This window comes from Parus major, chromosome 23 (genome assembly GCF_001522545.3).
Source record: "Parus major isolate Abel chromosome 23, Parus_major1.1, whole genome shotgun sequence".
NCBI classification, from domain to species: domain Eukaryota; kingdom Metazoa; phylum Chordata; class Aves; order Passeriformes; family Paridae; genus Parus; species Parus major.
Genome location: NC_031791.1, coordinates 4,524,401 through 4,549,814, shown reverse-complemented (window position 1 = coordinate 4,549,814; position 25,414 = coordinate 4,524,401). Strand labels below are relative to the sequence as shown.

At 47.8% G+C, this 25,414-nt stretch overlaps 3 protein-coding genes across 13 annotated transcripts in view; all 3 read right to left on the bottom strand.

The window, feature by feature from the left end:
• EYA3 (EYA transcriptional coactivator and phosphatase 3) overlaps positions 1 to 2,749 on the bottom strand; it is a 42,237-nt gene extending 39,488 nt beyond the window's left edge. For 6 of the 8 annotated variants that reach the window (XM_015649317.1, XM_033519558.1, XM_033519559.1 and 3 more), the window contains exons 1-2: positions 2,664 to 2,749; positions 218 to 337 (exon numbers count right to left, since the gene is read on the bottom strand). The gene's annotated coding sequence lies outside the window, so the exon portion shown is untranslated. Of the gene's footprint in view, positions 1 to 217; positions 338 to 565; positions 637 to 2,663 lie in introns of all 8 variants that reach the window. The other 2 variants (XM_033519556.1, XM_015649320.1) reach the window with 2 other exon arrangements.
• Positions 2,750 to 4,267: 1,518 nt separating this feature from the next.
• PTAFR (platelet activating factor receptor) lies at positions 4,268 to 15,253 on the bottom strand. 4 transcript variants are annotated; one of them, XM_033519575.1, is made up of 5 exons: positions 13,948 to 15,253; positions 13,732 to 13,847; positions 9,957 to 10,143; positions 8,735 to 8,974; positions 4,268 to 7,761 (listed from the first exon to the last, which is right to left on the bottom strand). In XM_033519575.1, exons 4-5 carry the CDS (start codon positions 8,930 to 8,932, stop codon positions 6,640 to 6,642), a joined length of 1,320 nt encoding a protein of 439 aa, XP_033375466.1. In that variant the 5' UTR covers positions 8,933 to 8,974; positions 9,957 to 10,143; positions 13,732 to 13,847; positions 13,948 to 15,253; the 3' UTR covers positions 4,268 to 6,639. The 4 variants fall into 4 exon arrangements, with proteins under 4 accessions (XP_033375466.1, XP_015504718.1, XP_033375467.1 ...); XM_015649232.3 differs by lacking the exon at positions 8,735 to 8,974; XM_033519576.1 differs by lacking the exon at positions 13,732 to 13,847.
• A 99-nt stretch (positions 15,254 to 15,352) lies between these two features.
• DNAJC8 (DnaJ heat shock protein family (Hsp40) member C8) lies at positions 15,353 to 24,725 on the bottom strand. Its single transcript, XM_033519647.1, has 9 exons — positions 24,693 to 24,725; positions 24,542 to 24,643; positions 22,753 to 22,809; positions 21,124 to 21,190; positions 20,399 to 20,493; positions 19,502 to 19,573; positions 18,262 to 18,353; positions 17,253 to 17,328; positions 15,353 to 16,132 (listed from the first exon to the last, which is right to left on the bottom strand). The coding sequence occupies exons 1-9, from the start codon at positions 24,723 to 24,725 to the stop codon at positions 16,010 to 16,012; spliced, it is 717 nt and encodes a 238-aa protein (XP_033375538.1). The 3' UTR covers positions 15,353 to 16,009.
• Positions 24,726 to 25,414: the final 689 nt, after the last annotated feature.

Here is a 25,414-nt window from a genome sequence, read left to right as displayed (position 1 = left end):
TTCCATCACCTCTGAAATTAGGTTAGACATACCCTTAACCCCAAATAAAAGTCTGTTTATGAGATGGAAGGAGTCCCCAGTCAGCTCCATCACAACATTATATTATTTTTCTAAATATAAGGCTTGTTTTTAGTTAGCTTGTTCAGTTACAGGACTGATGGGTGACAACCTGGAAAAGACAGGGCAGTGATTGGTGTGAATCACAATGGCACCATACCCTGAAGAGGCTGCTGTGCCCTGCTGTGTCACAGCACTCTCCTAAACACCATGTTGGGTAAGGCATCAGGAGGAGATCCGAGCCCTTGCAACATCACCTTCACTGAGGCTCTGGAGGCAGCTGCAAGAAGAAAAAAAGGATTTGAAGTTACTCCATCAGGTACTGGAGTGTCTCCAGTCATGGCATCTGCACAAATTATCCCAGAATCACTGCTAGAGAGGGGCCACCAGAGAATACTGCTGAAGGGATGCTGGCTTACAAACAAACAAAAAAAAATCTACACAAATTAGGATGAAATAAAGAAAATAAATTAAGAGTAAGACAAGGCAAGAAAAGGCTGAAAAATACCTTCCTCAATATATAACCAACCACTGAGTGCCACTGGTCATGGTATAGGGACAAAAACCACTCCCAAGTTCCTGTAAGAAGAAGATGTCTGGAGGTTGGTGGTCTGTAGACACTGCTTGGTGCAAGAATATATATAAAATACCAGTTGTTAAGTCCTGACACAATTCCATTTCAGGCTCAAAAGTTTCCACACCTCTCCATCCTAGCAGTTCCTTTTCCAGTCACTGGGTTTTGCAGACCCAGTAAAAGTTTTATCAAACATCTGTTTTTCTAAGAGCAGATTTCAGGGAAAAAGAGCAGAGATTTGCCAAGAGGGGAAAAAAATAACCCGAATTCTGCTGAGAGTAGAGGCATGGAGCTACTCAGATCCCAGTGACAAATTATCTGCTTTATGCCTTGAGTACCATGGCTTGCACACAGGAACACACTACTTGCCTGACTTTCAGTTCAATTGAAGTATTTCAGTATATTTTATCTAGTTTTATCTTTAGCCATCTATAACCACCTTTTGGTACACAGAAGTTACATGTTAGAACTTAGTTAATCTACTGTAGAGGGGCTCCAACTCTTTCACACAACAGACAGAAACCCATTTAGTGCCCTCTGATATATTCAACTTAAAATTCATTCAACACCTGGATATTTCCAGGGCAAAGTTTTGAGAAGTTACAAATACTTCCAAAGTCAACAATTACTTGGGCTATTGCATACATCTGTAACAGGTTTTCAAATTACTTGAAAAGCAAAAACTTTTCAATCAGATGTGTTGCACAGTTCCCCAGGTGCCATAGCTGCTGCTGAGGTTGAGGGAAGAGCTGAGGGGGAGACAAAAGCTGCAGGCAAACACTTCCAGAATTGCAGCTTGGACACTGCAGGACCTCAAGCTCAGCAACCTTTCAAACACAGCAGGGAGAATGTACCAGCAGATCACTGCTTGTGTGGCAAAAGCTGGATAGCAAAACTCCACAGGTAAGAGGGATCACACCATGAGGTGACAAGGAAAATCCCCCAAACACAGTAGACTCAGCCCAACAAGCCTGTAGGCTTGCAAGCTGAGAAAATCACTATGTTCATGCATTTTTAAAGGTAACTTCTTATGAAACCACTGACTTGAGGCACATGGATTGTGATTCTCAACTAAACATACATTATTCACCTTCTGGAGTTTAAGATAACCCACAACAGACAAAACTGAAGAAAACCAAACAAGTGGCAGATAAGATTTATATGATTATCATTATCTTAATCAGTATGTTGACTGTTAATTACCAGTAGAAGGTTACTACAGTACAGACTAAGTGTACCACAGAAGCAGAGCTAGCTCCATTCTGAAAGCAAACTCCACCATGACTCTTTGTTCGATGCTCCATCAGAATGGCTATAGCTATGTTCCATCAAGGAATAGCTCTAGTCTGGAAACCATTCAGCCACACATTGCAGCACAACCACCACCAAGGCCTTCTGTGCTGGAGCTGGCAGTACATAAAGCTCCAGCAATTCTGCACAGCATTCCCAGAACCAGGAACATCCAGAAGAGCCGATGTGCGTCCAGCCTCGCTTGTGAGGCCCAAGCCCAGCCCAAACATCCTATTAAACTGCACAAGCTCCAGAAGAAGCAGCTAAACCCACCCAAGAGCGACGCAGGTGTGCTGAACTGTGCCCTGGGGAACAGCCTGCGCCCGGCCCGGGAGCCGCGGTCCCTCCAGCAGCCATCTACCGAGCCCTGGGCAAGTCGCGGCTCTGAATCCAGGCTCCCTCCGACCGCTCCTCACCGCCTGGGCGAGCCCGGGCAGCCGGGCAGTGTCCCCCTTCCCCTCCTGCCTTTCTCTCAGCTCTCCGCGCCCCAGCAGCGGCGAAGAAGCCGGGACAGCCGGGCACACCCCGCCGGGGTCGGCGGCGGCGAGACACGGTCCAGCCCCGCGCCAGCGGTCCTGCCGCGGCCCCTCGGGCCCTCGCTCCGGCGGAGGCAGGGACAGGAGCACACGCTGAGCACACGCGTCGGCCTCGCCGCTCCGGCCCGCCAGTCCCAGCCCGAGCCTGCGAACAGCACCTCGGGCTGCGGGAGTGCTCCGTGCGCAGGGCCCGAGCAGGTTCTTACCGAGAGGCGGCTCCGGAGCCGGGCCCGGGGCCCGCAGCGGACATGGCAGCGGCGCCCGCGCTCCCCGCCCGCCGCCGGAACACAGCGCGGCGCCGGCAGTGGCGTCACTGCCCGCCCGGCCCGGGGCGGGGTGAGGGCTGGGGGCTGAGGGCTCGGGGCTGGTGCCGTGCGGAGCCGCCACTGAGGGTCTGTGCTGTGACCCGGTTCCCGGGGCTGAGGGTCTGGGCTATGTGGCCCGGTTCCTGAGGCTGAGGGTCTGGGCTATGTGGCCCGGTTCCCGCCGCTGAGGGCTGAGGGCCCGGGCCCGGGGCCGGTGCCGGTGCCGGTGCCGGTGCCGGTGCCGATGCCGTGCGGAGCTGCCTTAGTGGGTCTGGGCCGTGTGGCCCGCTTCCCGGCCACTGTCGCTCACTGTCCCAAGGGGTATTTAAACAGAGCGGAGCCCGGCCAGCCCGGCTGGCTGCCCCCAAAGCCGCTGCATCACCGCTCTCCTCAGCCGGGCCGGGGAGAGAAAACACAACGAAAGGCTGGTAAGGCGAGAGCAGGGCAGGAGAGATCTCTCACCCAGCACCGGTATGGCAGACATGAGCATGAGCCGGCTCGGGGATGTTTAATTTATTGCGAGAGAAATCAGAGTAGGGTAATGAGAAATCCACATCTCAATCGCCCATCCCTCCGGGCTTGTCGAACTCGGCTGTATTCCCGATTCGCTCCCTCCTCCCCCGAGCATTGCAGGGGGTGAGAAATACGCTCTCTCCCTCCTTCAAGGGATGGACTCCTCAGAATTTTCCCTGCTCCACCGTGGGGTATTTCCCACGGGATCAGTCTTCCAGGAGCAGGCAGCTCCACTGCGGGTCAGCAAACTGCTCCAGCCTGCTCTTCTCTCTCAGGGGTCCGTGGGTCCTGCCGGGACCCTGCTCCAGCACAGGCTGCCCAAGAGGCCGCAGCTTCTCGGGCATGGCCCTGCTCCGGCCTGGGCTCCTCCAGGGAATCTCAGCCCCAGCAGCACCTGGAGCAGGTCCTGCCCTCCTTCCCCACAGAAGCTGGGCTCTGCAGGGCTGTTTCTCACATACTCTCACTCTTCTTTGGCTCCGAATTGCTCCTATGCAATAACAGTTTTCCGTTTCTTATTATGTTATCCCAAAGGTGCTGCCAGCATCACTGATGGGCTGGGGTCTGCCCTGGAGCCGAATGGCTTTGGCTTTGTTGGACACGGGGAAAGCTTCTGACAGCTTCCCACAGAAGCCATCCCTGCACCCCTCCCCACCTCCTCCAGAACCACATCCTAGCCCTGCAAAAACCGTACATTAAAATGGCTTGTCACATCACAGCCACACAATTGGTCTGTATAAATTTCCCATAGGCAGGTCAGAGAGTTCAGGGGGTTTTGTCTGGCTCTAGCAGATTTTTCAAAAGTTTTTCCTATCTGAAATTATTTCTTCCCCTTCACTCTTAGCAAGGTAGAACCTTGCTGAGCCTTTAATTTCACCCCTCCCAAGGGTTCACATGATGTTTTTTTTAAAAAAAAGATGCATTGAAGCCGTTCCAATGTAGTACCAAGGTTTTCCCTCAAGTATAAATACAGAAAGATGAGAAGGTGGGAAAAGTTAAAAGGCAAAACACTTGGGGAACACATTTTATTTAAAAGAGCTTTTGAGGATCCATTTCATTGCAAGGTAAAGCAGAGTAATGCAACATTGTGGTAAGAACAAGAAAGTATTTCCAGGAACAGAAAGTAGCAGCTTAGCCTGGTTTTTAGAAATGCATTTTTACTGATTAATCAGCGTAACATCTCCTGAAGTAGCCTTGGGGCTTTTCCCTCTGCTTTTCCTCTGATGCAAGTTTATGTTTGTTCCCTGAGCCCACAGTGCTTGCTGTGGAATAAAGCCTGTTATGTACCCATGGTAAAGAGCTAAACTGTAAACTTTTGCAAGCTTTCCAAGAATCAGTAGATCATGCATCTGCCAGCTTTCAATGTAAAAATCCTTTCCTTTTCCTCCAAGAGTTGCCAAACTCCATCTATCAGGGCTTTAGGGTCTGTGAACTCTGCTATTGCTGGGAGCCAAGGGGGGAAAGTAGGACCCCCCCTGCCAGCTGTGAGAGCTCCTCATCCAGAATATGCCCTCAGAACAATGCAGAAACAAAAGCAGATTCCTCCAGCAAGCCAGATTTAGGCTTTTAAATTACAGAAACTTCTCCCTTCCTGCGTGCTGTGGATCTGCAGATTCAGGGTGCATCTTTGAACATGTCTGAGGAGCATGAGGTACTGGCAAGTGTTTGTTGTGGGTGGCCTTTTGTGGAGCAGAGCCCAGGAGTAGGAGGAAGATACATTCTTATTGTGATCAGACTCTTTCCTCTGGCACTGGGCCTGGAGAGCAGGGCTGGCCCTGGCAAAGGCCTTACAAAAATAAACATCTTAGTTCTTTTCCTCACTGGCACAAATAAGGACAAAAGCTGCCTGAGGAGCTCCACAGGATACATCTGAAGGACCTGTATCAGGTCAAGCAGGCAAAGCAGTATAAAAACTGGTCCTGTCTTTGGAATGATTTGAATTTATCTTTCCCATTTTTGGGCAGGTGTGAAAAGGCTACAACCCTGCACATGAATAATTGGTGTCACAGGTCAGATACACTCTTCCTGTCATCAACAGACTAGGTCTTTTAGAGAACCAACAACTGTTGTGAAAACAAGTAAGTTCCCTTCCCTGCCCAATTTCCTGTGCTAGATTGAGCAATTTGGGTCACAGAAGGAACCCCAAGTGTCTCATGACTGGTAACAGAACTCAGCACTCATGGAAAATCACTTTTCTCTGGGCCCCAGTGGACTGCATCCGGCCCTGGGTCAGTGGCCTCCAGTGCTGTTGGAGTGTGTGAATTATTTGTCTGTCAAGTGTCCTGACCTAACGCTTTACTTGCTGTAGATCAAGAACTAGTCAGCTTCAATTATTTGCAGCAGAACTGGAAAGGCTGGAGGAAGGAATAATGTAATGGCTACAACCCTAATTCAAATAAATAAGTACAAAGATACAGAAGCATTTTAAGCTTTTTTTTTTTTTTTTCTTTATCATAATGCCCATGCTGACAGTAGCCCTCTGTTATCTGGAGCCTCCTGAGCAAGAGTGGCTGTCTGTCAGAAATTTCTAAATTGAGTGCATGAGGCCACTGGCTGGCCAGTTCTGCCCTCACACAGGAAGCCAGGGCAGACCATGGTACCCTTTGGCCATAATGCTGATCTGGTGGAGGGAGAGGGGAGGTGTGCTGAGGCACTGCCAATTTCTCTTCCTTTCCTTCTCTGCTTTACTGACTCGAGATCTGGAAGCAAAGATTCATAATAGCTTCTCCCAGACATCTATCAAGTTTAGATCCCAGCAGACCACGTGAGTCACTAAGAAGGGATGAAGGGATTGGAGGTGCAGATATTCAACAGCAGTTGAGGAATTCCGTGGACTACATCCCCTACAGCCACTCAAGAGCTTCATCAGCTCAGACTCTCTTCACAGGATCATGTAAGCTGCTTAGAAAAGCCACACAATGATACTCAGAGCTCAATCTGTTCTTCCAGGTCTTTTAGAAGTCCCTTACAGCTCTAATACTGGATCTGCTGCGAGAGCTGGGCAGGCAGAGGAGCAGGGATGGTGCTATCGGGACTGGCTCAATGGGTAATTTTGGTGCACTCAGCTTTTGGTGCACTCTAGCTGCTCACTGCAGAGGCTCAGTGACACACTTCTTTCACGTTAAAACAGACATCTGAGCTGTTCTCAGCACCCATGAGAGCACCAGCCCAGACAGAAGGAGCTTTGCTGCCAGATTATTGCAGGTTCCAGTTCTGCCCGTTGCATGTGACAGAAGAAATGAACATCCATTCTTCTGTCTAATGGGAAGAAGAAAATGTAAAATCCTGATCCTCTGTTGTGTCAACAACTCAAGATGAGCAAATAATTCACACCTCTCCATGTGCAATCAGAACATACAGAGTGGTCCTAACCGATCCTAATGGCATCCTCTTGGTGAATGGTGCCCTCAATCACCGTGTCTGTTGTTTGCCTGGAGCATTTGCGACTCCCTTTCATGCTTTTCAGGTTTTCTGAAAGATGCTTCTGGAACTTCTTGGTGAGGAAGCAGTAGATGATCGGGTCCAACACACAGTTCGTACTCAAGAGGCACAAAGTCACCTGGTGAGCATCATTGAGCTGTTGGCGCAGCTGACAGTTTTCCTTCTTCCACTGTTCCAGAACAGTCAGAGTCCAGGGCAGGTGCACGATGTGATGGGGCACAAAGCAAATGATGAACACAGCCAGCACTGTGCACACCATCCAGAGGGCCCTTTGCTTGACGTGAGCGCTCTTCCGTGGATGCACTGACTTGGAGAACAAGGTCCTGATAATCACAATGTTCCAACCCAGTATTAAAAGGAAAATTATATAGAAGAGGATGCAGATGATGACATGAATGGCGAGAACAGCTGAAACACCACTCGAGGAGTCATAGCGCTCAAAGCACCGCGTGAAATTCCTGGAGTTAACCTGCTCCTGATTAGTATTATTGTCAAAAAGGTAATACAAAGAGCTGCCCACTATTAGGATCCAGATAGCTGCTGATAGGTAGATTCCTCTTCTCTGGGTGGTCAGCTGAGCAGCTTTAATAGGATTAGTCACAGCTTGGTAACGGTTGTATGTGATGACCATTAGAAAAGCAACAGAGGAGTAGGTATTAACAAAAAATAAACAGCCAGCCACATTACAAAGGAACTCAGGCATGATCCAGTCTCCATGGTGGTGGTAGTAAACAATCCACATTGGCATCGTAACTAAGAAGAGCAAGTCAGCTACTGTTAGGTTCACCATGAATATCTTGATTTCATTGAGTTTCTTGGTGGGGTAAATACGGCTGAAAATCCAGAGAACATAGCAGTTGGCAACAAAGCCCAGAATGAAGATAATACTGTAGAAAACAGTGAAGAGGTTGTAGCGAAACTCAGAGTCTATGTGGCATGAAATGAAGGAATCAGCACTGCCTTCTCCACCTCCTTTGCCCTTTCCGGACATCATGGTATCATGAAGCATGTCTGAAGCACAATTTCCTGCCACAGCTTTTCTTCTTACCTAGAAACAGACAACAGAAATCAAGCTGATGGATTGGCACCATTGCTAAGCCAAACCCCACCTTTCACTGACAGTTATCTATGACCATAGAAGCTCTGCTGATGCCTTGGTTCCACTTAGACACCTGCCCTGTCTCCTTGGTCCATAATCTGTTACTCTGCCCTGTCTCAAGCTTCTTAATCTTTTACTAGACTCAGGAGTGTTTTCTATGACTCGTCCTGTCCCTGCATCTGGTTCTCCTTTCTTCCCCTGCCACCTCCCCCATGCCTCTGTGGGTTGAGTCCCACCCTGGGTGCCCTTGTGCTGTTGTTCCTCATTTACACATTTGCACGTTGGCAATTTTCCTCTGCAAATGGGGAAGTCAGCTGGAGCTGGAGCTTCTTCTGCCTTTTTCCGCAGAATTGCAACTCTCAGTACTACTCTCCAGTCGTGAAAGAGGAAGGCGGCAGTCATCTTCCTGAGAGTCCTGTCCTTCCTCACCCCTCTCAGGTCCCCTAAGGACACGACAGTGACAAGATTTGGACCTTCCCAGGCAGCTGCATGCTGGGCAGTGCTGAGTTCCAAGTGTCCTGAAGCTCAATCTTCCAGCCACGGTCTGTGCAGAATGCACACACAGTCCCAGCAGTGCTGGGAGTTGGCCCCAGGTGACACATGTACTTCTCCTCACTCACCTTCAATCACAGGGAGTGTAATGTTTGATGCACTAGTCTGACATTAGAATAAAGAATAAAAACCCAAGAAGTCCTAATTACCTAAGATCATTAGAGAACTTCGGGTATTTTTCCAAATCTGCATCATAAACTCACACTGCTGTGTCTATCTAGAACACTAGCAAATAGCTCTGGTGCTTAGTGCTGGGGTCTTTGCAATTTAAGTTGATCTGTTCCTGTGGCAGCAGACCTGAGTATACCAAGAGTGGTGGGGATAAAACCAGGTAATGCATCTCTGGCAGGATTCATGAGGAATCCAATACCTGGGCACAGCTGTTGTTCACAGTCCCTTCAGATGGTGCCCCAGGGCACTGTCCACCCACACCTCCATTTCTAGTTCTGCACAACAGGATGGTGGCCACCAAACTTTGCTCAGGAGCTCTGGTGAACTTTACTGTCTGCAGACTGCCAGGTTTAGCAGATGTTATGGAAGGGAGAGTGAACATGCACGTCCCCTCCATGGCAGAGGCTGCACAGGTGGGCTTGAGCCACAGGGCTGTGCTCTGAAATGGAGAGGTGCGTGTCAGAACATGCTCTGTGGCTGCTTCCAGTCTGCTGAAATCTCTGGCAAAGAGATTTCAAGGTGGTCTGTGGGACATGGCAGTGCCATCTCCTGGTCCCAGCACCACCTGGTAGAGCTCATCTATCTTTGCATTAGGAGGAGTGCTGTGCCAACGCCAGGGTCCTGCAGGGAATCCCAAGAGAGGTGTCCTTTCCTTCTCGTGAGCCAAGTGAGATGTTCTGCTGAGCACAGCTAGAAGGGAACATAGCACCATTCCCCATGGAATTTACCCAATGCCCAATTCCCTCTTCAGCCTGAGGAACCCAGGCCATATCTCCATATGCTTGTGAATGCCCTGAGCCCCGGGCTCAGAGTGCTCTGCAGGGGCTCCTCAGCCTGTCCTGCTGAGGCAGTTCCCCTTTCTCTGAAGCCTGTTCGTGCTGCCCGTGCCAGCAGAAAGGCAAGCAGGCACCACAGGGAAGGTATGGGTGGCTGTGGGTCCTGTTCTCTGCTGCAGTAGCCTGTGCCACCTGGCCAAACCTCCTGAGACCTCCAGCCCAAGCCACTGCCTTTCCACAGTCCCCCAGCCAGGAATCCCAGGTACCCTCAGCTTCGCTGGATGCAGGGCTGAAGGTGGAAGTAACCAACATGGACAGAGCACCTGCTGATCCTGCTCCCAGTCCACAGACTCTGCCATGTGCCCTCCCAGACAGGATTTACTGGCTTACCGAGACAAGCAAGCTCTGCCATCAGCAAGTGTATATTCCAAGAGGAATGTATTTGTTTTAAGAAGAATAAGGAATTTAAGGAATAAAATTTGTTTTATAAGCAAATATCCAGAGATTTCTTCCCAAGAGCAAGCTACACTGCGTCGACAAAGAGCTCTCCAAGGAGTGCAAATGGAGGAGCAGCATTGCAGCTGATGGGTCTGTGACTGCCCTGTCAGTAGTGACACAAATATACAAAGTATATTTTCTACTTACCAGAGTTGAAAAAATTCAGCACAATATGTCCATCTTCAGCTTTAGTAGCAGTGGGGGTTTCACTGAGGATGCTTGGTTGTCTCCCAGATGTTATTTTCCTGTCCCTGAGGCTGGACAGTTTCCACACTGGCAGCTCTTAAGAATAGGGCACCAGAATGGAAGCAACTGTAGCATGACTGCAGAGTCACTAGAGGAGAGGAAATGTGTGACATCAGCAAAGGAAATGAGAAATAAAATAAGCTGTGGAGGAAAGACAGCCACAGCAAAGGTCTGGAAAGTCCTTAAGGCTTTTTCCTCAGAGTATCTCTGCTTCTGATGATCCTGAAAGAGGGCAAGATTGGGATTTTCCTCTAAAGGCAGAATAGAAATTCACAGTGTCCCCAGTTAGATTTGGGATTAGACAACTTTTTGAGCATCTTCTGCCCAAACAGATGAATGGCAGCCACTTAATAACTTCCAGGAAAGGAAGAGATAGGAAACTCATATATGAACAGACTCATTTCCTAGTAGTCTCCTTCAGACTTGTGTTGGAACTAATTCAGGGATTCCACCATCCCAAGTCTCCCTTTATCTCAGGGATATCAGCAGACAGAGACAGCACAGCAGGGCAGATTGTTACCTGTCCCATACACCATCCCATTATGGCCACTGTTACCTGTGGCAGCCTGAAGCTTGTTCAGCATGGTGACACTGATGGTGGGGGACTCAGAGCCACCACTGACAAGCAAAGCTGCACACACATCTCAGCCAAGATGTAAATCCCAGGCTGTCCCCCCATGGTGATGATTAACCTGCCCTCCATGCCTTCCTCTGTTCTTACATCTGCATGCAGCACAGATGTGAGCTTAGAGCAAAAACCTCTCACCTGGCACACCTACAGCAACCAGAGCCCTGAGTCTGGTGTTTGGGGTCACAGCTGACAGAGGGGCCAAGGTGGACAGCAGCAGTGCTGCTCTGTGCTGCCTTTGTCTCACCTGGTCTCAGGAGTCCCAAGGTTTTGGGCTGCACAGTACCAGGCTGCCATGCCCAAACCCACCCACTGTCTGTGCCAGTGCCTGGATGTTTCCAGCCAGGGGCAGGCAAAGCCCCACCCCAGCCTGGGCTTCTTTGCCTGGATTGGCTCTTCCCTGTCCCTTCTCCAGAGAGTGCAGTGACCTTTCCCAGGGCCACTACACAGGGAAACACCTGGTGTGCACTCAGCACAGTGCTCTGAAGATGTAATCCAAGTGCCAGGCAGCCCCCAGGATCTCTAGGTGAGCTCCAGCCAAGCTGGAGATGTGCAAGTGCTCTCCAAACTGCAGGACAATCCATATCCTGCTGCCCTGAACCCTGTTCAGGGAGAACTCCAAGACAACCTGAAGTCCATGGACACCACAGCTGGCACCACAGCACTCGGTGGCCAAGGTATTTGGAAGCCCCCTGAGCAGAGTGGAACCCCTGCAATGTGAGGGAGCCCCACAGAATGGCACCACATGGGATGGAAGCCTTGGCAGGGTGAGCTGCATTGGGGGCTTGGCAAGGGACAGCCAAGCTCTGTCTGTCCAGCCACACGAGGGAGAGCTGAGGCTCCAGAGCTGTGCTGGGATGGAAGCTGCCACTTCCCTCTGCTGACAGACATCCTCCCTCCTTTCCCCTTCCCATCAGCTGCTGTAAGGATGAAGGAACCTGACCCTTCATGGATGAGACAGAGCCCCAGCTCTGCCCTTTAGGTTGCTCCTGGGAGTTTAAACTTCAAACCAAACAAGAGCGTGCTGTGGAGGTTGGCTGACAGCCAGTCCAAGTCTCTGGGGAGAGCAGCCAGCAATGTCAGGGGCAAGGGGAGTGCTCGCAGGGGATGTGGCAACACTTAACAAACCTTGGCTTGCTGTCCTGCCACAGCCCAGCCTTTAGAGGAAATGAAAGCCCAGGGGGTTTTGGGCTGAGAAGGAAGCTTCAGAAGTCTTCATCCTTCCTCTGCTCAGCCCTGCAGCATGGCCATTCTGCATCAGCAGGTCCCTTTGCCCCCATACAGTTCCCACAGGCAGCTCCTCCCTTTTACTCCCTTCCCACCTGGGAGCCCCTTTCCTTCTCTCCTGGCCCTGCTGCCGATTTCTGAGCATGTAACTGACTCCAATATTAAGATGGATTTTGCCAGTGGAGGCTGGGCTCCTTCAGCACTCCTGGCAGTCTGACTGCCCTGTGCTAGACACTATTTCCTGCTCTTCCCGCCCAGGGAATGCACACACTGGCTGACACTCTGACAGCTTTGCAAGGCTAAGTTGAGAAAAAAAACAATCTTGAATATGCCTATGAATATCATCAGGCTAACTTGCAACCTAATAAAAAATAAACTTCTTTTACTCTGATTCCCATAGATGCTGTTAAGGAGCACTGATAGTCCTTCATGTTGTACGTGCTGGATCCCAGAGCAGCTGTTCCAAATTCCACTCTCTGGGGATAATCCCACACAGGCTGACTGGTGGGCAGCAGCTGTTGCCCATGGGTCTGGCACCCAGCAGCATTCTCATGGCAGCACATGCTGCCATGGCAGGTGCCCAGTGCCTCCTGTAAGCCCCACCTGCCTCTGGCACATGTCTTTGTGGTCGTTTCCTTCTTAGAGGTAGCCTGCTAGGAACACGCTCGCTTTGGATAACCACGTGTAAATTTTGGAGGGATCAGAAACCAGTTGTTTTATAAGCAAATATCCAGAGATTTCTTCCTAAGAGCAAGCTACAATGTGTTGACAAAGAGCTCTCCAAGGAGGAGCAGCATTGCAGCTGGTGGGTCTGTGACTGCCCTGTCAGTAGCAAACGGACAAGATGAAATACCAACATGCAACTTGTGACAGCACCAGCCACTGGCACACACATGAGCTTGGTCCCTGCCGATTCCAGTCCCCAGGACACATTCTTGAGTGCCAGGATGGGTCTTTGAAAAACCGTGAAATTGTTTTGGAGGCGCAGCACACGCTCAGCTGGTGCTGCGTGTTACTGTCTGTGAGTTCCCACTACTCACATAACACTGCGCAGAATTTTCTTTTGCTTGTTGCAGGAAAGAAACACTAAATAAACTCACCTTCCCCCCTCCTGAGCACTTCAGAGCTGAGCACAGCGTGTCCCCACCTCCTTACCAACCCTGCAGGAATGTGCCCCATAGCTGGGCTTGCTCAGCAGGAAAACACACCAAGCCATTGGCCAGAAGCCACTCCTGGGACAGGCAGCAGCAGTCCCTGGGTACCCTCTGACAGCTGTCAAGGCTTCTGCTGCTGGCTGTGCCACAGGGAGTGACAGACTGGCAGAGAATGTCACTGCTGGTAGCTGGACAGCTGGACAGGGTTAGTGGGTGAGGCAGGGAACAGGGCAGCCTCCAGCTGGTTTTGGTTCCCAAGCCCAGCCCTGCTGCACTGGGCAGAGGAGTGAGTTCATGGGCCACCGTGTCAGGATTTGTGTTCAATAGCCCCGGGCTGTCACAGCTCTGCTGGAGGCAAAAGCCACATCCTGCCTGAGCTGCCACAGCTGGACAGTGCTTCTGCTGCTCCCAGCTGCAGCAAGACACCTCCTGCCACAGCTGCCTGTCCAGCCAGGGGCTGTGCATGAGTGGCATGAGGACCTGGCCTCCTTGAGAGGCTCCAAGCACTCCCTCCTCTTTTCCTCGCAGGAGTAAGGTCCAGGCAGGGCCTCTCACCTTGTTTCACAGCATCCAAGCAAAGCCAGGGTTGTTGCTGCTCAGGGGTGGAATAGGACCTGGGTGAGACCAGCCCCCTCCCCACAGCCCCAGAGGCACCAGCAGCACCCACCTGACTCAGCTGTCACCATGCATATCACCTCACCCCTGCTGGCTCAGCATGCAGAACAAGGAGTGTCTTCCCACACCCATGCTGGGAGGATGAAGATGTCTTGGAAGCCCTTGGCCCTGTCAGAGATGTTGTGGCTCAGACCCAGCCCATAGCCTGAGTTACCCAGACATAGAAGGAGCTTGTGGAGAGCAAGCAGAAGGGAAAGGAACATCTTACCTTGGGGTCACAGAGCACCTGCTCCAGCTCAGTCACAGACCCCAGCCCACCAGGTATGTGCTGCAAGTGGAGACACCAGCAGGGCCGAGCTGTGTGTGCGCTCCTGCCTGGGAAGAGGCTCTGACAGGAAAGAGGGCGTCGTACTGGCTCCCAGGTGAGTGACTCACTTCCCTCTTGGCACTTGTGACATGCTTAGCCGTGCCCTGGCTGCACCCTGGAGCTTGACATCAGTTCCTGTAGTCCTTCCTCGGGCAGGCAGCAGAAGGGACACAGTGGTGGAGGCTCCAGTGGTGTGAGGGGCTGTCACACTGCTGTGACACCTGGTGCCTCACTGGCCATAGATGGGGTAGCCCAGCCCTGGAGCAGCTCTAGGGCAGGGACACTCCCTGGTTGGGCCAGGGGCACAGAGGTGGTCCCAGCTCAGCAAGAGGGGGACCAGTACCCTCACCAGATCTGTCCTCCTCATTTCCTTCCAGAGCCTAGGGTCAGCACACTACTTGTTCCAAGGCTTCCATAACAGGTACATTCATCGAGCAAACGGCCAGGAAGGGCACTGCTCTGCTGTGGGAGTCCCCAGATCAGAAAACATCAGCCAGCAAATGCTTCAGGCAGGGGCAGCTTCTTCCTGTACCCCTCCTCAGCATTGTAAGCCCCACCTTGGTCCAAGTGCTCCTTCAGCCTGGGAAGGAAGGGTGGTTGGGCACGTGTGGGACCCACTCCTTCCTGATGCCACTGGCACTGCTCTGCCCAGATTCCACGTGGGGATTCCCCCAACATATTCTGTGGCATTGCTATCGCTCAGGTCAGGGGCAGAGTGACCTGAGTCACTCATAACAAGAAATCACATGTGTTTGTCTGCTCCCTTTATGCCCCATGGGTTGTTTAACAAGGAAATAATGTTGGGGTTTCCTTGTTGGTAATGTAAAAATTGGCTCTTATTTTGGCAGGAAAGGAAGTGTGAGGCTTTTAAGACAGTCCTGAAGGGCAAGACTGTCACAACCCATAGGTGCACAAAGCACTGCTGTGAGGATCTGGCTGGATGCATGCCCTGGAGCTCCCAACTGCAGAGCTGCAGCAAACATCCCAACAGAACCAAGCTGCACCAGTTTAACTACAGCCTTTCCCAGCAGAGAAGGGTGCCAAGCCAGGTTGTGAATTAAGGCAGCCAGGCTCTGCCAGGAGCACAGCCAGAGAATGAGGACAGTTAATGTCCCCTCTGTCAGGCTGGTGACACCACACTTGGAACAGCTTAGGCAGCTTAAAAGGGATGTGGAGAAAGGGAAAGGCAGAGAGCTGGCACCACAGTCTGAGCTTGGGGAACAAGCTGAACAGCAACAGCATCTCAGTGACAGCACTCCATTCACACTATTGTATTTTTTAATAATTCAAAGAAAAAAAACCCCGATAATTTGGGTAAAAATTTATTTTACATACAGACCATTGCAGCTTAACTATTAATCAAGAGAAGTTATTTTCCTTTATAAGAATTGACCAGCTGGTCTGAGATTAACAGAAGTCTAAGCCTGAGAGCTGGGATTTTAGTTTGGAAATCAGATGTTGGGGGCAGGTTCCTTCCAAGCACCACTCAATGCAGTGAGAAGCTGCAGGCCTTAACTGCAGGCCAGCTGCACTACACAGTGCTGGAAGCATATTCCTAGAGTCAGTCCAGATCTTTCCCAAGCTGAACTCGCTGAGAAAGATGGTTCCTGGAAGGGTTTGGATGCATTTCCAATATTTTGTTCAGCTCTCAAACTAGAAACAAAAGAGGTGGAACAGCACAGTCTCTGTGAAGTACAAAACACCGAGTTACAGGGCAGCAGACACACGGGACAGCAGGAATGGCAGGGACTCTCCTAAGCCAAGTGTTCTACGTGTAGCGGGGCCCTGGCCGGGGTCATTCTCTGGCCCTATTTCAAACAGAGTACAAAAAATACTTCGACTGATAATTAATTGTACTGGAAACAAACAGTCTACTAAAAAGCAAATCTTACTCTAGGTGCCAATGAGTCCTTAAAAGCAGAGAAGGGACTTGAGGAGCTGCACGTGGGCAGTGCTTCCAGGATCATTCACGCTGCTCCATTTTTACTTTGGGAGGTCTCAGGAAGGTCCTGTTTTTCTTTTCTTTCTTCCCCTTTGTATTTGCCTGGAAATTTCTCCAGCTGTCTACACGACCATCCCGACTTTCCTGGGAACAACAGGGAGGAAAAGTGGAGAGTTAACAAGTGCAAGAGCCAAAGCACAGGTAGTACATACCAGTTTCAAGAGATCAGTAGCAATTTCCCCTTATCCAACATGCAGTCCCTGACAGCCAGGACACAAAGACACTGGGAAGAGCCAGAGCAACACAGCACATTGGAACTACAAGTGAGCTTACACACCAGTAGAAGCACTATGCTGGATTCTTGCTTTAGAAACCACCAGATTGGGTTGGGCAGTCCTTACTCTCTACAGAATCCTCAAAAGAAACAAGAAACCTCTCAAATGGATGTTCCTAATCTGTCAGCCCAGAATGTGCCATGTCCTTTCTCTGGCTCAACTCCTCACTCACTCTCCTGGTGCTGCAGAGTGGAGGCAGGGAGAACAGAGAAGGGAAATGTACTGCTGCCTTCTCTCATGCTTCTTGCTCAAAGTATTTTCACATTGACACAATGAGAAAAAAAGGCCTCTAGTGCACTTCTTTCCAAAAAAAAACCCAAAACCCACAAAACAAAACACAGACCAAAACAAAACCCATAAAAAAAGCCCCCTAAACCCCCAAATCTCAGCACAAAGCCAACCTATGATCCCTACAGGCTGAAGGTTTCACAGCAGGACAGAACAAGTCCAGGAATGATCTACTTCACAGCATGTGATCCATCCACTCCAGGCCTATCTCTGCAATACCAGTGCTGCAGATGGGCTCTGCCTATAGCAGCTGTCCCATAGCAGGGATCTGGATGCTGGGGCAACCAGACTGGAAAGTATCACCAACAGTCCACACAAACACTTTCTAGATCAAGTTTTAGTGGTCACCAGTGACCTGGGCTAAGCAGCAATTCTATTTTACAAATAAAGACAAGAATGAACTGCTGATAGAGATGAAAAATAGTATACCTCAATTTACCAGACCTGTTCCCGCACAGTTGATAACAAAGCCCTATTGATGGGCTCTTTCCCACACACATTAACAAAACCCAGGCTGGTGCAGATCTATTAAATTATCTTACAGACTTGCATACAAAAGGTGACTCATCTCTCTAGAGGCATTCCCTGCAACATGGACAAGAATTGCTGAGGCCTATTCTGTAAGTTCAACTGCTGAATACCTCGAAGTTCTTCTGCCACTCCCGTTCTCGTTTAGCTTTCTCTTGTGCTTCAATTTCCTCTTCCCTCTGCCTTTTCCTAGAAGGGAAGCCACAAAAGTTATGAACCCACAAGCATCCACTTTAAAAAGCAAGGCAATACTTTCAAAACATCTTGGAAAGCCCTTTTAATTTTTTTGCCAGATTACAGAAGAGATAAATACACACACCTAAGATAGCACAGCAAATAGAATTTGGTTTCAAATTTGGAAGAGCAGAGAAGATGGTTTGGCCCCACTGAGAGCAAGCATACAATTAAGGAGTTGGCTTCTCTTGCTCAGCAAAACAAGCTGGACTTCTTCATCCAAAAAGGTGATATCACTCTAGTGGTAAGTCTCTAAAACTGTTGAGGGCACACATTCTGAGAAGTTAATAACCACTTCAGCATGCAAAGTACAAATTAAATTTTTAAACCCCTACTTTTCACCTGTAATCAAAAGTAATGTCCTGCAGCCATCTCCCACCTCACTGAGCAGCACAGAACCCTGCTGCAGGAAGTGTATTTGCAGTGAACTGGCAGCATGTGATCAAAACACCTGAGATAGCTCAGGATCACACATGCCACAGCAAATTAAAATTAAAAATCAATCCTTTGCAAGCTAATAGCATGTGGAATTGTGTCACCATTTCACTGCTGTGGCTGGCCTCCATGTGCATAAGAGAATACAACCATATAAATATATTGACATCTTCAACACAGGAGGGAAAATTTTCTGTGTGCTTTTCTCAAGCACAGCGCTCTACAGTCCACGGGCTACCCAGAGAAGTGGCAGAATCCACATTATAGGAAATCAGCTTGACAGGACCCTTGTTAATCTAAGCCAAGGCTCTGCTTTCAGCAGGTCAGACCAGATGATCTCCAGTGCTTTGTTCCAGTTTAGACTATTCTAAGACTCTCTGATCCCTCATCTTTTCTGAGGAAACATGAGGGGGAAGAAGAGCCTGAATTGCACGAGTGGAACATCATTTATACCTTTCATGCATTTCTTTTGCTTCTCTTTCTTTCCTCTTAATTTCCAGTTCAGCAAAGAGCTTCATTGTCTGTTTGTATACAGCTTGTTTGAACTGTAAAACACAAATCCAGTCTTAAAATAATGCCCATCAACACAGTTAAGGTCTGTTTTACATACAAATGTAAGCTAAGAAGAAAGCAAACCAGAGGTGTGCCCACATAACCCCTATCCTGCCCTGACAATAGCAGCAGCACAAAGAAAGGCATAAACCACTGCTGATTAAATTCTGGCCCTGGCACCAGTTAACAATAGCATATTAACCTCACATTAGTGTCATTTTAATTTGTATTCATGAGGCTGTGCCTAACAGAATTGTTCACTTCAAACCCTCTTATTCTCGGGTTCAGTCTTGCATTGTTACATTTGACAAAAAAAAGGCAAAATGGTCAATGTTTTAGAGTGTAATTTTCCAGCAGATCTTCTCAATGTGTTGTAAAAATCTAGCATTGGCTTCCCAGTAGGAAATCAGTATGCTTAAACCCATCTTCATTACTAAAGAACAGCAAAAGACTTCTGAAAAATGAAAAATAGGATGGTTATGGGATTACTGTGGTGATATCAACAGGAAGAACTTGTTTTCCAGGAAAAAAAAAAGGGCAATGAGACTAATGAAGTCAGTGTTTGGCAATAACCTATCATTGTTACAGCCTCTCATATCACTGGATTTCTCCAGACCAGATCCCAAGTAAAAAGAACTAAGTTATGCCATGCCCTTTTTAATACAAGTGGTTTGTTGCAGAACAGCAAAACTGCCCCTCAGTGCTACATGAACGAAACAGATGAAACCACTCTTAGTCACAAGCTCATTTTAGCCACGCTGCAGTGAGTGGCACAGGTTCCTCTGCCAGCAGCAGGAATGCCACAGTTCCAGCAGCCAGAAAACAAGAAATTCCATTCAAAAAAGAGTGTATGATGCACAGGCAATGAAGACTTGCTTTGAGAAAAGAACAGGTATTGTATTTTGAGCTATGTAATCTCACAATACATTTACTCTTTAAACTACAGTGAAGCTATTTGCCACAGTACACAGTTATCACCTGATGTGATACTCTTCAGTTGCAGAGCAGAATTTGTTCTTCTGTAAATGTAAGGGTTTACAACATTAACAAGTCTAATAAGTACTTCTGTACTGGCTTTGAATCTCAATTCCTCAGAACACATTTTGTACTCTCCAGTTTCTCTGAACATAGTACAACTTACAACTTCAGGATCATCCTCCTCTACAGTGGGAGGCTTTCCATCCTTCTTCAGCTGCTTCTTTTTTTCTTTCACCTGAAGATTAAGAACAAAAATAAGAGCCTTAAAAATTTTATAGGGCTTACATAATTGTATCTAATTGGTTCTGCATTCCTATTCCAATGTATAGAAAGAACTCTGTTCTTGATTGATGTTTTGTTTTACACCAAACCCTCCTAGGCCCAGACACATACAAGATTACTATCACATGAACTGTAGTAATTAACCACACTGTGTTGGATACTATTCCTTCAACATAATCTCTTTTGGTTTCTTGAAAGATACATTCTTATTCAATATAAACCATCCAAACCAGCAGGAAGTTTATTGCGCTTCATGATATTCAAGTGACTAACAACAAACAGAACAGCCAGTGTTCCTTGTGTTAAGAGCATCTGAGTTCTCCCATATCTCTGCTTCCTCAAGCTTTCTGTGTTTTAATCCACCCACATCACTCTAACTTCTTGGCCAATGCAATCCAAGCTCCTTTTCTTATAGGTCGGTATTCCCCAAACTTCCCAGTCTCCACCTGCTGTCACCACCTATTCTCTTCCACCTGCACATATCTGAACTGCATCATTCATTCACAGACTCAGAAAAAAAATATTTAGGTCAGATCATGTGGTCTGACCTGATTATTTCAAGTACTGAATTTCACTGAATTATCTTGCACTGAGCTCAACAGCAGTCCTGGACACAGCAGCCTTGTTTCTGCTGCGAAGACCTGGGAGCCCACCTGCACAATGCCATTATGAGGTTTGCCCAGTTTAGTGACCTAAACATCAATCAAGTACACCAAAAAGCAAAATACGAACAATTACCACTCACCCCCAACTCTGGATGTTCCCATAGAATACTCACAGTGTGTTCCACATATTCTTTTCCTGCCTGTATCACATCCAAGGCTCTCTTCTTTTGCTCCTGATCTAGCAGCAGCTTGTAAGCTTTATCTACAGCTAACAAAAAGCATCAATATTAATAGCACCAGTAGTCATGTTCACAAGGCATCACAAGACTGCTACTTGCTGGCATTACTAATTTGGCTTCTAGAATTTGTGGAGGTCATTTGTTTGGAAGTCTGTTTTGACTGGGCTTTTTTTTTTATTAACTACATCTAGGGCAGTGATAACATGATTAGCTGAATGAGTTTTGGGGTACAGTAATGGCAGGAACTGTCTGATACCTTCTGAAGGGAGCAGGTAAAAGCATCAGTCCTACCAGCCGTAGTAATAGGTATGAACACCATACTGTGATGCAAAGCCCACACCTAAAACCATCACTCTATTTATGTCATATGGTCTTTGAATAAAATTTAATGCACAGATTAAACAGTTCTTCTTAAACAATCCCAAAACCCCATGAAGATGTCTGTCCCTGTTGTGACATGACAATGCCATTGTTGCCACCTAGTGCCACCTGCTGAAATGCCACCACCTCACACAGCTGCTGCTATCACAGCTGCTTTTGCCCCAGCTGAAGCACATCTGAAGCAGCCTCTCTGCCCCCTCCACCCTAATGAATTTTTAAACCAGCACCAGAAATCTGCAACTACTAACTAACCCAGAGCAGCCCAGAGAGAGTATTACCTTCAAACGCCTTCTGGGCTCTATCTGCATCATCTTGGTTTTTGTCTGGGTGCACCAATATTGACAGCTGTAAGAAAAAGGATCTTGCTATCAAGATCATGGTAAAAGATGAAGAGTATTTCAGAGATTTTTGAGAGAAGGGAAATAGTCTCAGACAGAAAGAATCCAAAGAGATCACATTGCTTTGTACTGGGACAAACCAGCTGACAACATGCAGAAGTATGTGCCAGTATGAGCTGACAGAACAAACAATCCCTGTAACAAACAGGCTGTCCAAGAAAAGCTGTAGCTTGTGATGAGAGGAACAATTTAATACCCCTCAGCTGCAGTGCCTGGGCTGATATGAACCCCATCAAAGATTTGTATCCTTGGTCTTGACAAGAAACAAACAAAAAGATCATCTTCAAACAGTCTCTCAAGAAGTTCTCCAGCATCCCCAAGGCTGTCCAAATACCAAACTCTTTTTAAGAGTGGTCATTTTTCCAAGAAAACTCCTGCCTGTACTCTACCTGGCAGATGCAGGACATGGATCATTATCATTCTGAGGGAAACCTTAACTGGGCTGGAAACCACATCCTCCACATTCTGCTTTCAGAAAGCTAGTTCAAACTTTCCCCATATGTGTTATTTTAATATATATTTTTTTTATAGAGACCTTTTATTTTTGTCATTGTTGTGCAGAGCAGCAACTGAAACCACTTTAGTGCTGAAGTATACAAAATAACTACTTTAGGAGCTCTACTGCTGCCAGTTTGTAGCTCCCAGGAAAAGGTTTGCCTTCAATCCTGAGCAAATTTACTTCAGGCAGTGCCTTTTTTCCCCCCTTTGTAGGCTGTTTCACATTCTGCACTTAGGTGTTTGACTTCTTCAATGCACAATTCCATGCACATTTTTCATTTCATTACCCTGAATTCAAAACATCTCCCTGTGGTGTTTTACCAGTCCAAGGCTGAGAACATCACACTCTATTATCTTGCAGAAGTGAGAAGCCAGCAACAACCAAAAGGTTATTCTCTCACTTCCCACATACAAGAGTAGCCCATATTCTGTTCCTCTGCCACCCAGCATCTTCCCATCTAAAGACACTCACACCATTAATCCAGGTGGAGGCTGCAGCCCTCCAAATACTGTTTCTTTGCTATATGTCCTGATTAAACTCAAAACTTTTTGTGCAGGTCTGTCAGCAGAGGGAGGCTGGGGTAATGTCTCCTGTGTTGCAGAACTGCCAGTAAGCAGGGCTGCCTCTTTTCCAGGTAACCAAGCCATTAGAAATGACCATGGAAATTCTTCAGAGAAAATCTGGATCCAAGTCCATATATTTGAGAAAAATACATTTGATCTTCCTTTTGAACTCAAGTTCAAGAAGCTGATTATACATGGCTATATTAGCTTGCAATAGCTCCATCATACATGGCAGAGGCAAAGCAGCCTATCATGCTTGGACCAGGGACACTGCTGCAGATCTCCTCTTCTTCATACAAGCATTGTTCTATGCATTTCTGCCAAAAATAGAACCCCTCTAATCAGAAACAGCTTTACTACCATTCTTCTTGTGCTCACACTCAGCTGCACAATCCCTACAGCACTTCTACTTCCTTGCCACAGACTTTGAGCGCAAAAGCTGAATACCTGTCGGAATCTTTTCTTTATTTCCTCATCTGTGGCTTCAGGATCCATCTGCAACACCTAAAAGAGACAGTGAAAGCAGAGAAAGTTAGATGCTACTCTCCATGTTTCAGGTTCCTGTCAGCAAGCTCTAATACTCTCACGAGGAGTGGCTGAAGTCACTTGGTTTGTTCAGCCTGAGAAGAGGAGGCTGAGGGGAGAATTCATTACATTCCTAAACATTCTTCCAAGGGGCAGCTCAGGGGCAGGTACTGATCTCTTCACTCTCATGACCAGTGACAGGACATGAGGAAACTGCATGAAACTGAGTCAGGGGAGGTTTAATTTGGAGATCAGGGAAAGGTTCTTCCCCAGAGAGTGCTGGCACTGCCCAGGCTCCCCCAGGAATGGGCACAACCCTGAGGCTGCTAGAGCTCCAGAAGCCTTTGGACACTCCCAGGGTGGGATTGTTGGGGTGTCTGTGCAGGGCCAGGAGCTGGACCCAATGATCCTGATGGGTGCCTTTCAACCCAGCTTATTCCATGATTCTTTAACACTTGGTTCACTGGCACAGAGACACAGACCAGAAAGCTTGCCCCACAACAACATGAATTTTCACCCAGTAAAACAGAAACATTTCACAATCTTTTTGACATTTGTGACACCTCTTTTAGCAATGCTAGATTCCTCTGGCTATGCCAGTGTCCTTTCTACTTTCAAGTCTTATGTAGACAGCTACAATCCATAAACTGGTCTGAGCCTTCAACGAGTCCTGTAGCAATGTTCAGTCTGACCAAAGCATATGGCGGTTTGGGGACAATGTCAGGTCACTCAGAACACTGGACAGGAAACACACTACTTTAAAACAATTAATTAATTTTATTATTTTGAAAGAAGACAGTAGAGGTTTACTGTTTGGTTTCCATGAGTGACACCACTTGTTTATTGAACTTTACAGATATGGCAGAGTTTAGGAACTCTTTTGTGAATTCATTTATTGAAAATAAGGTTTAAGCAACAAGTGAGCAGATGTATGCTTGTCTGACTCAAAGAATCTGTAAATAAAAAACACTCTCCCACAGGAGAGCTACAGTCTACTCTGAAACAGTTTTCTTATTTTAGTCTTCAAGTACTAAGACCTATACAAAAATGAACATTGTCAAAGTGAATCTGCTGATTCATCTGGCTGACCAGCCCTGAATTGGGACTACAAAAAGCACCTGAGGCTTGAAAAAGGCAGCAAAGATAACACCAGGGAAAGCCAAATCCAGATGAATACCATATTGTTTATTTACTGTCATCCTCAGGGTTTCCTACTTACTAAGACCTTATAACTGACTGCAACAGGAATCAAACATTATAAAGTGCAAGGAGATTATCCATTAGCCAATGGTTCCTCATTGGTGTGACCACTGAGAGACCTTTTCTTACCCTATCCACTATACCAGTTCAGTGGGATGGACACCCAAAATAAAATACATAATTAGAAATGCTGAATTAAGAGAGCTATGACCAGAACCTGCCAAGCTGCCATCTCCAGCTACCACCTTCCTGTTCAGAAAGTACCCAGCCAAATTTTCCAGTGCTGTTGTATGAGGGAAATGTGACAATATAGTTTGTGCTGCCATCAAACACTAAGAAAGACAGTAAGCACATATACACCATCCTGCTGTCCTTCGCAAACCACCTGCACAGGAATCTGTATCTTGAGATTTTTTTTCTTTCCTTATGCTGTCTTCTACTGGAATAAATACTCAGGAATCAGGAAGCTCATACACCAATTCAGAAAGGAGTGTAGAATGTTCAAACTAACCTCAAAAGGGTTTAAGTTGAAATATGAAGATCCAGGTCGGGTCAGCCGGTCAATTTGATTTTTTGATGTTAAAACAGAGTCTCGTTTTTCAATTTGCTTTACCTGAAGAACAAGAGTGATCTGTATCAACTGACCACCACAACACCCTCACCAGTTTATTCCATGCTGTTAGTATGCCAGTCATCTTTGTCATGTACTACAATTCATAATGCCCCTTGCTTACCCCAAGCCTGTAGTTATTTTCACAGGCACTAACAGCAGATATTTTTTATCCTTTCCTGCAGCCCAGTAGTATTTTCAACATCATATTTTAACGATAAAAAATACTACAGAACAGTTCTGCCTGTTTCGTCTATGGCCTGTTCTATAGCTATGCCTTCCCTCCTCCCCATGCACCTCCAGCAGTTCTGTCACTGTGATTCCTTGGAAACCACGGCATTTTTACTTTTAACCCCTTGTTGGCAGTGCAGCCCTTTAAACACATTAAGTGATACTGATGCAAATACACAGGCCCACTTTACTCTGAACACAGCTTCTTTAGTTCAGTTTTTACCCTTCACAGTACTATGCCGAACCAAACCACGTATTTACATTTAATGTTCACCTTTATTTAAAGAAACACGCATCCACCGCTCAGGAAGCACGTTCAGCTGGGCCCCCAGAGCGGGCCCGCGGGCGGAGCGGGGCGCACGGCCCTACCCGGTGACAGTTTGCCCACAGCGAGGCCGAGCAGGAGCCCGGCGGGGCCACACGCGCAGGGACCGCGAGCGCACGGCTCCCCCCGGGCTCAGCCGAGCGGAACGAGGCCCAAAGGCGGGGTCCCGTCCCCCGCCACCACCAGGGCTGTGGGAGGGCCGGACCGAGCACGAACGC